Source organism: Juglans microcarpa x Juglans regia, chromosome 5D (genome assembly GCF_004785595.1).
Source record: "Juglans microcarpa x Juglans regia isolate MS1-56 chromosome 5D, Jm3101_v1.0, whole genome shotgun sequence".
NCBI lineage: Eukaryota > Viridiplantae > Streptophyta > Magnoliopsida > Fagales > Juglandaceae > Juglans > Juglans microcarpa x Juglans regia.
Genome location: NC_054602.1, coordinates 5116480 through 5130998, shown reverse-complemented (window position 1 = coordinate 5130998; position 14519 = coordinate 5116480). Strand labels below are relative to the sequence as shown.

The following is a 14519-nucleotide window of genomic DNA, read 5'->3' as shown; positions in this document are numbered from 1 at the left end:
CATGTAATGTAGCTGCTTCACGAAAGGTTGGTGCAGTGACATTGCCAACTGTTTTGATGTGGTCAAATGATAAAGGGCCTCTTATATGATTTAACAATATCCGTAAGTAATACCTTTCACCTTCGAATGGACTTGCTGTAACAATGCGGCCTATAACAGTTTTCTTCTTTCTTGGAGTCCATATTTTGTGTTGTTGATTCCAAACAAAAGCTTCAGGAAATTCTTTGTACAGTAGTCTTCGTGCATTTTCATTAGTTTGATTTGTTGAAAAAAATTCAGTCAACATTGATTTTGCCGTAAAATCAGATCTCAGAACATTGTTAAGGTCGTTATGTGCATGAAAAGCTACCAGATGTTGATCTTCAAGATGTAGATGTAAACTGTAAACTGATGGATACATTTCATTAAGAATAAAGCCATATATTCTCCACATGGCTTCTGGTGGAGCAATCCATCTAGCTGATTGAAATTGTTGGATTTCATCTATATCTTGGATGTTTTGTCCAGGAATCAAGTTGAAAGCAACACGATCATGACCTTTATAAATGTACTTATAAAGGTATTTGACTGCTTTGATTGTTGAGCAAATTTCTACATTCAAGTGACAATCAAATTTTGCGAGGAGATATGGATTATGTGGAACAACCCAACGGTTATCCAAATTTTTACCTCTGACTTTGACAGTTATTCCATTATCACAACGTCTGTACTGTGGGAAACAATCGATTCCAACAGTTGTGTTAGATGCAAAGCCTTTTGGAAAGTGGTTTTTACAACTGCCATTTGTTTTCATACACACATTGCTCGGATTTAGTACTCCACAGGGACCATGCATCATATGTCTTATTACTGCCTTGTGCAAATGTAAATTTCTTTCTTTGTCAGGTATTTCTGCTGATACAATTTCATCAAAAGATTCTGGAGCATAGATTTTCCAATCTCTTTGTAGTATGATCAAGAAATGTGCATGTGGTAGTCCTCTTTTCTGATGTTCAATGACATATACATATGCTGAAACTTTCCCAAATATCTCCCGTTTGAATAATTCATCCTTCAATTCTTCTAATTTTGCTCTAAAGATACGTGCAATCAAATCAGGACGATTTTGTGCTTCTTCTCGTGGACCCAACTCATCTAAGATTTCTTTCCAACTTGGGTTACATGTCATGGTTAGAAAGATGTCCGGTTTTCCAAAGCGTTGGACTAAAGCCATTGCTTCCATATATCTTTTGCGCATATCTCTTGGACCTCCAATAAAAGAAGAAGGCAGAATGATACGTTTACCAACTTTAGAAGCATTGCTTTCTCCAATTGATATACTGTCAACTATTCCTTGATACACTTCAGATCGAATCTCTTGTTGCTTATTACGAAAATAATCCAATCTTGATGTCTCAATTTTTACGTACATATCAACAACAAACTGCTGCAGTAAACGTCCCGAGAGCAACAAAATAGATTTTATATTTTTCCTAATTTGAAGTTTGTAGCAATAGTACTCGCGGCATGAAACGACCTGTTGTTTTCTATTCTTTTTCAGCACTGTAAGATGATAAATTTAACAAATTAGAAATATAATATTGTTATATTAGAATAATTAAAAGTTAAAAGAAAATTAATTATTTTAACCTTCTTGTTCCTTTATAAGCAGTTGTTCCGCTGATACTGATTGTTGAGGGTCAATTGTTGCTCTTGTTACTCGTTGTGGTAGTCTTTCCCCTTTCTTTACTCTTAATATTCCTTGGTGCCAACCAGTATCACTAAAAGGAAATAACAATGGATATTGCAGTGGATCATAACAGCCAAAATAGTATTGGACTATATGACTTCCACCTGCATGATTGAATACCACAATATTTCGTCCTTTTAAATGTTCTGAATCATCATCTTCAATCCAAATGACTGCTACTTGGGAAGCTGACGGTGTGTTAAAAACACGCTGATCCAAACCCGCATCTGATCGAATATGGATTTTGTGATTTTCTAAATTGGGCAAATCCCCAAGACTTCGAAAGAATGTTGAGTATGGATTAACATGAAGAATATCCATTAGTTGAGCAACAGTTGATGAATCCAATCTTTCGATGTCATAAACACGATTGTCTAATTCATGTTCGGTATCATAAAAATATAGTTGTAGATATGAAGGATGTCCATCCAAAGGAACCAAGTCATTAATGTAATGATAAATTTGACCTTGAGCTCGAAATGTATAAATACCTCTGTTTCTTCTACACAAATCTTTATCAAATTTAACTCCAAATGATGTAAAAGCAAATTTGTTGTTGTATGTGCGAACATACGTAAGAAAGTTGACAGATTCAACTGTATTAGAAGTAAACAAATGGTAAAGTTGGTCTGGAACATCATTTGTAGTTAAAGAGATTGTTCCATCGGCACAACAAAAACCCTTCGTTTCATGTTGAAATCTCTTTGCTTCACAAAATCTACAGAATGGAACTGATGATAAGAAAGTTGCCTCAAATGGCACTGTTTGTAATATTTTCCTATGACCAGCTGATTGTTGATGCTGATTTCCTATGGAGGAAAAATGAACCATAGAATTAAGGTAAATTCTTAAAGTTGCTATAATTTCTAATAAAGGTATCGTTGAATGAAACTGTATATAAGGGAGGAAAAAAAGGAGAAGAAGTACGACTTAATTTTATATATCTTTCTTACCCTGAGAATTTGTTAACAACCTTGTGTCAAAGTTGGGTTGGCATTGAGGAAGGGAATGTGCCTATTTAATAAAGAATTAAGTATGTTGAATAAAAAAGAATAAAATGATTGATGGGAAAGTACGGTTAGAATAAAGGAAATACAATAAACCTGTTCGATTTGGAGAGAACCAGATGTATGTACATTTTCTGTACATGTATTTGTTGCCCCAAGTGTTAAAGATATTGTGGTATCGTCCAAAGAAAGAGGTTCTGTTGACATAATTTCAACTGTGTTTATTTCCTGATAGGGAGCTCCGGAACTACCAACGGAAGATATATCACTGGTTCCAGCATCAGCACGAAAAGTGCGTTGTCTTTTTGTACAATATGGCCTGACGTCTTCATTATTGTGTATGAATTCTATATGATCTCCCAACACATTTGTTTCATTATGAACGATTCGTTGGGAGAAAAATTGTTCTTCATGTTGAGTAGTATCATTCGTAGAGTTCCTTTGTTGAAGATATCTTTCTTTCTTTTTTTGTCGTACATGTTCTTTTTCTTCTAAAGAAAGAGTCTCATGTAAATTGTGTATCTTAGGATGTTTTGCAGCACCTTGGGAATTATTTTAAACAAAGATTAAAGTAAGAATAATATGAAATAAATAATTGATTATATGATGTTAAATTTGTATTGATTTATTAATATAAACTTACCACTTTTCATTTATACATGGAATGAAAGAACTCTTGTCGATAACTGGATAAAAGAAAAACTTATAATAATGCAAAATCAAAAACTTTTTCAATTTAAGTATATATTTGAACAAAATTAAATCATCTATTGAAAGAGATATATTTGTAGCATCGTTGGTTACCTTGGTAGTCTCAGAAAAAGACTAAAAAAATCCAATCAATTCAGCAAATTCAACGAAACTGCAAAAAATGGAGAATGAAAATTAGAAATGAATAACCAATAGGTATAGAAATTATATGACTGTTATAGCATGAATTGCAGATGAAGAAAGTAGAAATTAAAAACTCACAATTAAATCAATTATTTAAACGAATAAAAAGAAACAACAAATTTTGAAATCCATAAAAATGTTATATTTTGTTTGCAAGTTTTTATATATATTTCTTTTATTATTTGTATTTTTTGTCTGATTTGGGGAAGCCAACTTTTTCCCTTCCTCTTATAAATAAATCTTGTTTTTAAAAATTTCAACATGTTAATAATTGAATATGTATAATTATATGGGTAAAATTCTAAGTATTGATTTGAGTATTTACATATAGAATTGTTTGTTGGTAAAATTTTATGAGCAAGTTTATAGCAATTCTGTAAATTTTTTTTTTTTTGATAAATACGCATATATAACTAATAAGATATAACATTTAATTATGTTAAAACGTTAGTTTATAAGTTTATAATTTTAAGAAATCGATATGATTTGATGATAAAAATAAACTTAAAGAGCAAAAGAATGTCAAATTTTATAAAATTAAATTATATAATTATATTGATTGATTCAATTAATTTATTGTATATTGTGTAATAAGAATAAATTCTAAGGTTTTTAAATGAAATATATATAGCAAAAGGAAAAAAAATTGCTTAGTAGTAAGATAATAGTAAAAGAGGTATAATTATAGAATTATAATTTAAAAATATTTTAATTTGATAATATTTTTTATTTAATTGTTATATCTCATTTCTTAAAATCCAATAAGTATTTAATCTAAAATTACATCTCTATTATTCACAAAATTTTTATTTCATTTTATTTTTCAAGCATCTTTTAGAATATAAGTTTATGCAGAATATTATTTTTAATGAGTATGTACTTTATTTTATTAAATTCTTTAATTGAAATTTCAATTTTTAAAATTTACAATATTTCAATAATTGATTATATATAATTATATAAGTAAGACTGTAAATATTGATGTAATTTTTCTAATGGCAAATGTATTTTGTTTATTTTGGAATTATAAAAGAAATAAACTTATAGTTTAAAGTCAATTAAGACAGGTAGAACTAATTGTTTATTTTGGAATTATAATAGATTCTCTTTTATATAGAAGTTGCTATATTTGCAAAATACTCTAGATAATCTAGAGTGGAAGATTTCAGAAAAAATCTTCTTAAAATGTAGTACTATTTTTAAATTAATTCGAAATATTTAATCTATTTAATCTATATTTACAATAGAAATAAATTTTATTATTTACAAACTTTATTATCAATATTCATAAAATTTTTATTTTGTTTGAGTTTTGAAGCATTTTTTAAAATACAAGTTTATGCATAATATTATTTTCATTGAATATGTACTCTATTTTATCAAATTCTTTAATTGAATTTTGAATTTTTAAAGATTTCAACATTTTAATAATTAATTATGTATAATTATATGGGTAAAATTCTAAGTATTGATGTAAGTATTTACATATAGAACTAAATTTGTTGGTAAAATTTTATGAATAATTTTATAGCAATTTTGTTAAAATTTTTTTTTTGATAAATATGCATATATAACTAATAAGATATAACATGTAATTATGTCGGAACGTTAATTTATAAGTTTATAACTTCAAGAAATTGATATTACTTGATGATAAAAATAAACTCAAAGAGCAAAAAAATGTTAAATTTTATAAAATTAAATTTATTTTTAATTAAATTATATAATTATATTGATTGATTCAATTAATTTTATTGTATATTATGTAATAAGAATAAATTCTGAAGTTTTTAATTGAAATATAAATACCAAAACGAAAAAAAAAATTGCTTAATAGTAAGATAATACTAAAAGAGGTATAATTATAGAATTATAATTTAAAAATATTTTAATTTGATAATATTTTTTATTTAACTGTTATATCTCATTTTTTAAAATTCAATAAGTGTTTAATCCAAAATTACATCTCTATTATTCACAAAATTTCTTATTAATATTCACAAAATTTTTATTTCATTTTATTTTTCAATAATTTTTTAGAGTATAATTTTATGCAGAATATTATTTTTAATGAGTACGTATTCTATTTTATTAAATTCTTTTTTAAAATTTTCAATATTTTAATAATTGATTACATGTAATTATATAAGGAAGACTGTAAATATTGATGTAAGTTATTCAATAAATAACATTAAATAAATGACTTAAAAGATTTTAAAATCAGAGAAAAAAATAGATTATTCCAGTTATTAATTTATAATATGAAACTAAAAAGTTAAAGGATTCATACTTTTGACACTTTTATAAATAGCTAGTTGTTGGGATATCTTGTTTCCACTTTCAACTTCACAGAGTTCAACCTATATAAAAAATTCAACAATATAATATTCTAGTAAGGACAAAAGCAAAGTTGTAAAGAAAAAAAAAAAAGAATTTACTGTTATTTAATGTTTTCAGATGAAAACTTGTAAAATATTAAAACATATAAAATCGATTTTAACTCATTTTGCAGGAAGAAATTTTTCTTCCCAAATTTTCTCTCTCCTAGGCGATTATCCGCGCGGCTTCTTCTCCTCCAGCGCAGCTCGGCGCCGCCGAGCCCCGGCCATGATCACCGCCACCACCGGCGTGTTCCCCTCACGCCGACGAGCATCCCTGCCACCACCAATGTTTCCCACGCGCAGCCATGGTTCTCCTCCGTGGAAAGAGAACCGAAATGGGTTTCTCCCATTTGTGTGAGATAGCGCCGCCGTACGCGGCCACCGACGCTGACGACCACCATCGAGGAGTCCCCCTCAAGGCGGCGACCAACCCAGCCACCGTCGAAGTCCCCCACGCGCAACCGTCGATGTCCCACACGGACACCGAACCAAAATGGGTTTCACCCATTTATGTGAGCTACAGCCGCCGTACACGGCCACGGAAGCTGACGACCACCATCGAGGAGTCCCCCTCAAGGCGGCGACCAACCCAGCCACCGTCGAAGTCCCCCACGCGCAGCCCTCGATCTCCCCCACGGACACCGAACCAAAATGGGTTTCACCCATTTGTGTCATGTTACGCCGCCGTACGTGGCCACCGAACCTCACGACCACCACCGAGGAGTCTCCCTCAAGGCGGCGACCATCCCAGCCACCATCGAAGTCCCCCACGCGCAGCCCTCTCTCTCCCCCACGGAAACCGAACCGAAATGGGTTTCACCCATTTGTTCACCGATTCTGCGGCCGTAGGCAGCCACCCAAGCCACCGCACCTCCACCAGTTGACACCGACGACAACCTCTAGCAGAGCCACCCACCACGAGGTTCCGTTTGCCTCTCCATCGCACACTTTTTTATCAGAAGAGAATTGCGTACCAACGGTGAGAAGAAATCTCACGGAAATTTTTTTTTCTTCCTCGAGTTGAGTTTGAGAATTGTTCTGTAAATTGTGTAGTTGAGTTTGAGAATTGTTATGTAAATCTGAATTTGAAGTGTGTAGATTAGATATTTTATCATTTGAGATATTTTGATTGTTCAGATCATGCTAACTGAACGAAGAAGGGAACAAAATTTTCGAATGCAACGAGAAAGAACAGAGAAAGAACAACGAGAAACTGGATGAAACACTGTTCACTACTGTAGATCTTATACATGCTTTTAAGTATTAAGAAGATATATATATTCTAGTAAATTTTAAAACTAAAATTAAATTTATAAAAATAATAAACTTATTAATAATATACAAGCCCTTTGAGTCTTTGACCAACATTACTTGAATAGTGAATACATTTTCGATTTCCACCACATATATCGTAGATGTCCCTCTCCCGCGCGTGACAACCCTAGTACGTACACATCACATGATTCACATGTACATATCAATCCGGATCACAACACCACTGAGGGCGCGTTAATCGATCAGGCCGGCGAGGTTGGGGGGGACCCGGCGGCCTTCCCACTTCGCACCAAATATCTGGTAAAAAACAAAAAATTCCAAGGGTTTTTCGTCCGTTTTTAATGATGCATGCACTTACGGAACAACCTGCAACTTATAGCTAGTGGGGTCCAGGGATTTTTTATAATTCAAAATCTGCCCTATTTTTTTTCTCAAATTCTTCTGTAGATAGAAGAAAGTTATAAACCTTACATGCTTTTCAAAATTTTTTAAAATTTGTATATACATAGAAATTTCTTTCTCTAAACTTTTCGTATATGATCTAAAATTTTATTTAATTTTTATATATTAGGTATTTACAATGGTATGATCCCTTCAAAATTAATTTCTTTGCCTCCAATAATTCTTTCAATTTGATGGATATATAAATTCTAGAAAAGTTTACACCTAAAAATAAATTTTTAAGAATAATAAATTTATTAATATGGATCTCAAATTTCTTGATTATACCATATTGAAGTCAAAGTTAAACAGTAGAAGAATAATTGAAGGTTGATCTTTTATATTGAAAAATTAGATGAGAAATTTTATCTGTTAGATTTTATGAAACAAGAAAATATTATTCCAAGAAAGATGACGTATATAAGAAATCAAAAGGGAATACAAAGTTGTGCTTTTTAGAATTTTATTTTATCATTTATACGACAAATTATAAATATTTTTCTTTAGAATGAAAGCTCTCTGTTTTTGTTTTTTTTTTTTAAATAGATGATTTTATTGATACGTAACTTTAATACATGGGTGGCTCTATAGCTACTGCTAGAACTTTGCCAGTTCATTTTACTTTTTTACATGTATTTTTTTTACATTTTTAAATATTTTTTTAAAAAATATTTATAATATTATTAAAAAATATTTACTTAATCATTAAATAAATAAATAAAACCTCGCAGGAGGTACCAGTGAAAATAGCAGCATTTTCTTTTATATATATATTAATGATTCTGTAAAATTTTAAGATATATTTATTTTTTACTTTACATAAATGTTACGAATTAGAAAAAGTGAACCCACAGAAAAATGTCTGGTTCAAACAGCTTTACTTTTATTTTTTGGTTTTGTCTGCTTCGAAGAATAGACAATGCCTGAGCATATTCTGAATGACCATTTTATTCTTTTTTTGTTTTTGTTTTTCACCCTTGAATGCCCATCGAGAAAATTCTTGCTATCTTTTATTATAAAAGCAAGAAGGTCCCTGTTATGCTTTACCTTCACAGTTCACACAACAACTTGCACATGGCTTCTTTCTTGGCTTCCTCCTCCCACCCTAGAAGCACCAACAGGTGGCTGCCACCACGACCATTAGCACCCCCTCTTTCTCTCCCTGTTTTCCTAGAAATACACAACTTTCTAAACTTGGAAAGCAATACCACCACCTTACTACTAGAGTGGCATGCAGAGCTACAAATGGTGACCAACACAATATTAATAATGGACAAAATCCTCATGGGAAGTTCGATAGAAGAGATGTACTCCTTGGCCTCGGAGGCATGTATGGTGCTGCCAATCTCTGCAATGACCCGTTTGCGCTGGCAGATCCGGTATCCGCGCCGGACTTAACAAAGTGTAGCGAGGCAGACCTTCCAGCAGGCGCACTTCCAGTCAATTGCTGCCCACCGACATCCAAGACGATCAAAGACTTTGTTTTACCTAGCCAAAGCTCTCCCTTACGTGTTAGGCCTGCCGCTCATTTGGTTGACAAGGATTACATAGCCAAATATAACAAAGGCATTGAGCTCATGAAGTCCCTCCCGGCTGATGACCCGCGTAGTTTCACCCAACAAGCTAATGTCCACTGCGCCTACTGCGACGGGGCTTACTCACAAGTCGGTTTTCCAGACTTGGAGCTCCAAATTCACGATTGTTGGCTCTTCTTTCCATTCCATCGCTACTATGTGTACTTCTTCGAGAAAATATTGGGCAAGTTGCTTGGCGATACCACCTTTGCCTTGCCATACTGGAACTGGGACTCCCCTCCTGGCATGCAATTGCCATCCTTGTATGCTATCTCCAACTCAGCACTCTATGACCCTCTGCGCAACTCCAAACACCAGCCACCGACCATAATTGATCTTGACTACGGCGATACCGACCAGTCAACGACAAAAGCAGATCAAATCTCTAGCAACCTCAAAATCATGTACCGGCAGATGGTGTCCGGCGCCAAGAACCCTACGCTATTTTTCGGCAGCCCTTTTCGGGCTGGGGATGAGCCTGACCCAGGTGCTGGCACAATCGAGACCACTCCCCACAATAATGTCCACCTATGGACCGGTGACGACACCCAACCTAATATCGAGAACATGGGGACCTTCTACTCGGCCGGTAGAGATCCAATCTTTTTCGCTCACCATTCCAATGTGGACCGAATGTGGACCATATGGAAAACATTAGGAGGGAAACGAAAAGATATCACAGACCCAGATTGGTTGAACTCCTCATTTTTCTTCTATGATGAAAATGCAGATCCTGTTCGTGTTAAGGTTAAGGATTGCCTTGATAACACTAAGCTGAGATATGTTTATCAAGATGTGGAGATTCCATGGCTAAAGACCAAGCCGACACCTCGTAAATCTAAGGTTAAGAAAGTAGCGAAAGCTTATCCTGTCGGATATGGTGGTGTAGCACAAGCGGCTGAAACATCAAGCGTTAAGTTTCCGATTGTTTTGGACAAGGTGATAAGTACTGTTGTCGCTAGGCCCAAGAAATCGAGGAGCAAGAAAGAAAAGGACGAGGAGGAAGAAGTTTTAGTGATTGAGGGCATTGAGGTTGAGAGAGATATTCCAGTGAAGTTTGATGTTTTTATCAACGACGAGGATGACGCACCAACCGGGCCGGGAAACACGGAGTACGCAGGAAGCTTTGTCAGCGTGCCGCAGCAGAAGCGGGCGAAGAAGAAGAAAACTTACCTGAGGATAGGAATCTCTGAGTTGTTGGAAGAATTGGGAGCTGAAGATGATGACTCCGTGGTGGTGACTTTGGTACCCCGGTTCGGAAAAGGGCAGGCCACCATTGGTGGGATCAAGATTGTGTTTTTTGGTTGAACTTAATTAGAAATTGTTTGCGGTCGTCCTTGTATTATCGGCCAATATTATGGGCAAATTACTGAAAATAATTTAATGGTTCGGTCGCACCTTTTCATATTTAATTTGCATTTTTTTTTTCTTTTTCTTCGTTCTTCCTAAGGTGGTTGTGATCAAATGAATCAAACAAGCAAGGTGCTATAATATGTATGGAGTAAGGATTAAAAACGTGTTTTTACATTTGGAACGATTTTCTTAAATATCGCTACCATCATCTAACGAAATGAATACATGATTTACCTAATTATATATCTAGATCTGATCTGCAGGTGTTACGTTTAACCAAGTAATTGTAATTCACTCATTTGGTCAACTGAAACTGAAACTGAAACTGGAATGGTAGGGTCTGACAACAACTTAACGTAGATAGACGAGGATAAGAAAACCACTTCTAAGGAAATCTCAAGCAACCTTATCCAAAATCTCAGACTCTCTGAGATATCTATTTTTCTATAAGATTCGGATGCAAGAACTCCCCCTTAATGGCCATCCATCAAACTATTAATAAAGTAGAAAATAGATGTATGGCTGGTTGGTTATCTTTCCCCCATACCTAAGCCACTTTTGACTTTTACGCCTAATTTGTTTTTGAAAAATTGAGATAAAAATTAAATAAAATATTATTATAATATATATTTTTAATATTATTATTATTATTTAAAAATTTAAAAAACTTGAATTAATTATTTTATTACATAGAAATTTAAAAAAATTATAATAATAAGATGATATATATTTAAAAATGTTATTACAAAAAATAATTAGCTCTTGTCTTCAAATAAGAGTAATGATATATCCAATCATAGATTATATAATTGTAACGCACTATTTTTGAAAAAAGTAAATTATATTATTAAAAAGTTAATATTCTCACATGAATCTTATATTTATTTATTTTTTTAAATATGTGCGTCCGCTTATTTTTTATAATTATAAATATTATTTCTCTTATATTAATATAGAAGTTACGCTCTCTTTCTCTCTTTATATATATATATATATATATATATATATATATATATATTGGATCTCTAATGTAGTGACAATGCTATGTTAGAATATTAAAAATATTTTAAATAATCTATAAATGGTAGTGAGAATAATAGTAAAATAATAAGAGAATATCTAAAAAAACAAATGGTTGTGTTACATATCCTAAGTCTAATATCTTGCATACGTTTTATTATTTTAAAATTACCAAGTAATTGTTATACTTGGATTGACTGATTTTGAAGAAATATAAACCACGGCAGATTTTCCAGTACGAGAATTTGATGAGTGTCTTGAAGGGGAAATGAAGAGCAGGGGAAGGGGTGTTGGGCAGGAGATAAAGTTGTTTATTTATTTATTTTTTATTTTTAAAATAAAACTTTAAAACATGCGGCATGCTACATATAGTGGGAAGTTTAAACGGGATATTTGAGCGGTAACTGTAGCACTATCTAAAAGCAAAAGATGGTTTGGCCTAATTTGTTATGAATGATGCGACAGGCACGGACCAGTACTGGCAATGATGGCACTGTTCAGTACTAAGCTTGTCTCAACATTGACTTTTTATAATTACTAATTACTATATTCCGTGTTTCAAAACTCAGGCCAACTGCCAACCATTGTTCCTTTCAAAACTTAGATTTTAATTATATTATATAGTTTAGTAGGATTTAATGAAGTTACACTTAAGAACAGACTCTCCCAGGATGAGTTTCTTCCTTCTCTCTAGTAGTCTTCTCCTTTACAATCCCCACCTAACCACCCCTGATATTTCCTTATCCCTTTACTTCTTTCTCTATATTGCAATCCTAACAACCATTCCACAGCATCTCACCAACTTTCCCAACCTTCAATATGCAATAATAAAATCTTTGGCTTGGGATGATATCATCTTGGTCCCAGGCTTCAAAAACAGCCACAAAGAACTCCAACCATGCGCTTGTGGGTAAGTTGGTCTCTAACAAAACTCTAAACAAGCATATTTTCCATTCCATCATTTGTGCAGTCTGGAGTTTTGTTCCAGGTCTCATTATCGAAGATCTGGATACCAATACTTTCCTATTCACCTTCCCATCAACCATTGAAAATTGAAGGGTTATCATATGGTTCTTAAAGAATGTCCTCCAGGCCTTGGTTTACAGGAAATTGACCTTACATTCTTAGCCTTCTGGATCCGTATCTGTGGACTACCCTTTGAGATGATGACAGAGGAAAGTGCTGAAAAAATAGACAAAAGTCTTGGGTAAGCTCATTGAAATAGATCAATCTTACCTTCCGCATATTTGTGTGAGGCCTTTCATGCGTATTAGGGTTGAAATAAATACAATGGAACCACTCTTTGAAGGATTCTCCTTACCTAGACTCAACAATAAACCTGCACAAATCTGTTTCAAATATGAACGACTCTATGAGTTATGTTATAGTTGTGGAAGATTGGGTCACATACAACAAGCTTGTCCTATTTTCACTAGCCCAGTAAAGGAGTCATGGTATGGTCAATGGATGAAGGCTGAATCATAAGACTCACGTCGTATTAGCAGCCATCAGCAAAGAACTGAAGAAATTACGAAAAATCAAACTCAGTGGATAACTTCTCTTGGGAATTTGAATCAAATCTCGTCTAGCTTAAATCCAGTGAGAATCAGAGAAACCTTGGGAAGATTCTGGGCAAAGCTTTAGCTCAACATTGAAGGAAAAAACCCAAGTCAAACATATGGGTAAGGGCAAAGTGATCATCATCAATACCAGTGAAGGAAACAGAAAGGAATTTTGCATTAAATCGTTGTTCTCAGAAGTGTCAATCACCAAACAACTCAACCAAGAAGGAGATATTGTTCACTATACGTTTCAACTCCCCCAAGCAAACAGTATTGATCCATGCATAAATTCATCATCTACATGTGGCACTGATCAATGACACCATTAGTCTGATATATTAAATGAAGGCAGCCATTTCATCACAATCAACAATCCTTTTCCCCCAACCCCGCAAACCTAACAAATGACATCATTTCCCCTTCCTCTCAAATCCCCCTTTCGGAGTCAACTGAAGCCAATGTTCCCTAAAGAAAATGTCTCACATGCCCTTCTTACCTGATGCAAACAAGGAAGATTTCAGCCTAACACCTATCAAGCCCAAAGTCAGTCCATCTCTCCTCACTCAAATCCTCTCTCAATTCCAAAACAATGAAGGCCTGGATGCTTTCTCAAAGCCCCTCGGGTAGGGCATGTATTGCATTCAATACCTTCCAGGTTAGCCTAGACCACTCATCCTCTCAAGCTCATCTCGCCCCCTACCCACATTCACTCATCCCGACTGATTCACCCCAGATTCAAAACCTAACCACCAAGAAGATGGCCTTTGCATTCTCAATCCCAACTCTCATCCCACAATCATCCAAAAAGACTTCTAAGAAGACGAAGGATTTCATTCTGGAAAAACTTACCCAACTGTTCCCTCACAAAAAATATTTTATTAGCTCAACAATCGCAATAGATACAAATGATACTGAAGCAGAAGAAAATGGAGCTCAGCAAACAGAAACTGCAACAATCAATCCTGAGGGGAAGTCAACAAAAAAAAGAGCAAGTCCAAGGGCAAAAAAGGACAGGGTTCATAGGAGGAACTTGAAGAAATCACAATCTGTCCGATACACTCCATTCCAAAATCAAGAACTGAAGGAATCGGGTAATAACGTTCAGACCCAAACCATGAATCTATTTTCCATAAATCCAAAGACCACCTGAGGTGGCAGGGTCCTCACTGCCACGAAAGAATCCATGAGGCTTATAGCATGGAATTGTGGAGGTATTGCCCGACCTTGTGCAATCAGATCCCTAATGGCCATCATCAAGATTCATAACCCCGAAGTTATTTTCC

The 14519-nt window shown here is 34.0% G+C and overlaps 1 protein-coding gene across 1 annotated transcript; it reads left to right on the top strand.

Annotated features, from left to right (window-relative positions):
* Positions 1–8786: 8786 nt before the first annotated feature.
* Positions 8787–10713, top strand: LOC121266303 (polyphenol oxidase, chloroplastic-like). Its single transcript, XM_041170086.1, is given in 2 exon segments — positions 8787–8844; positions 8847–10713. Coding segments are annotated over 2 exon segments (1806 nt in total). The 5' UTR covers positions 8787–8801; the 3' UTR covers positions 10610–10713.
* Positions 10714–14519: the final 3806 nt, after the last annotated feature.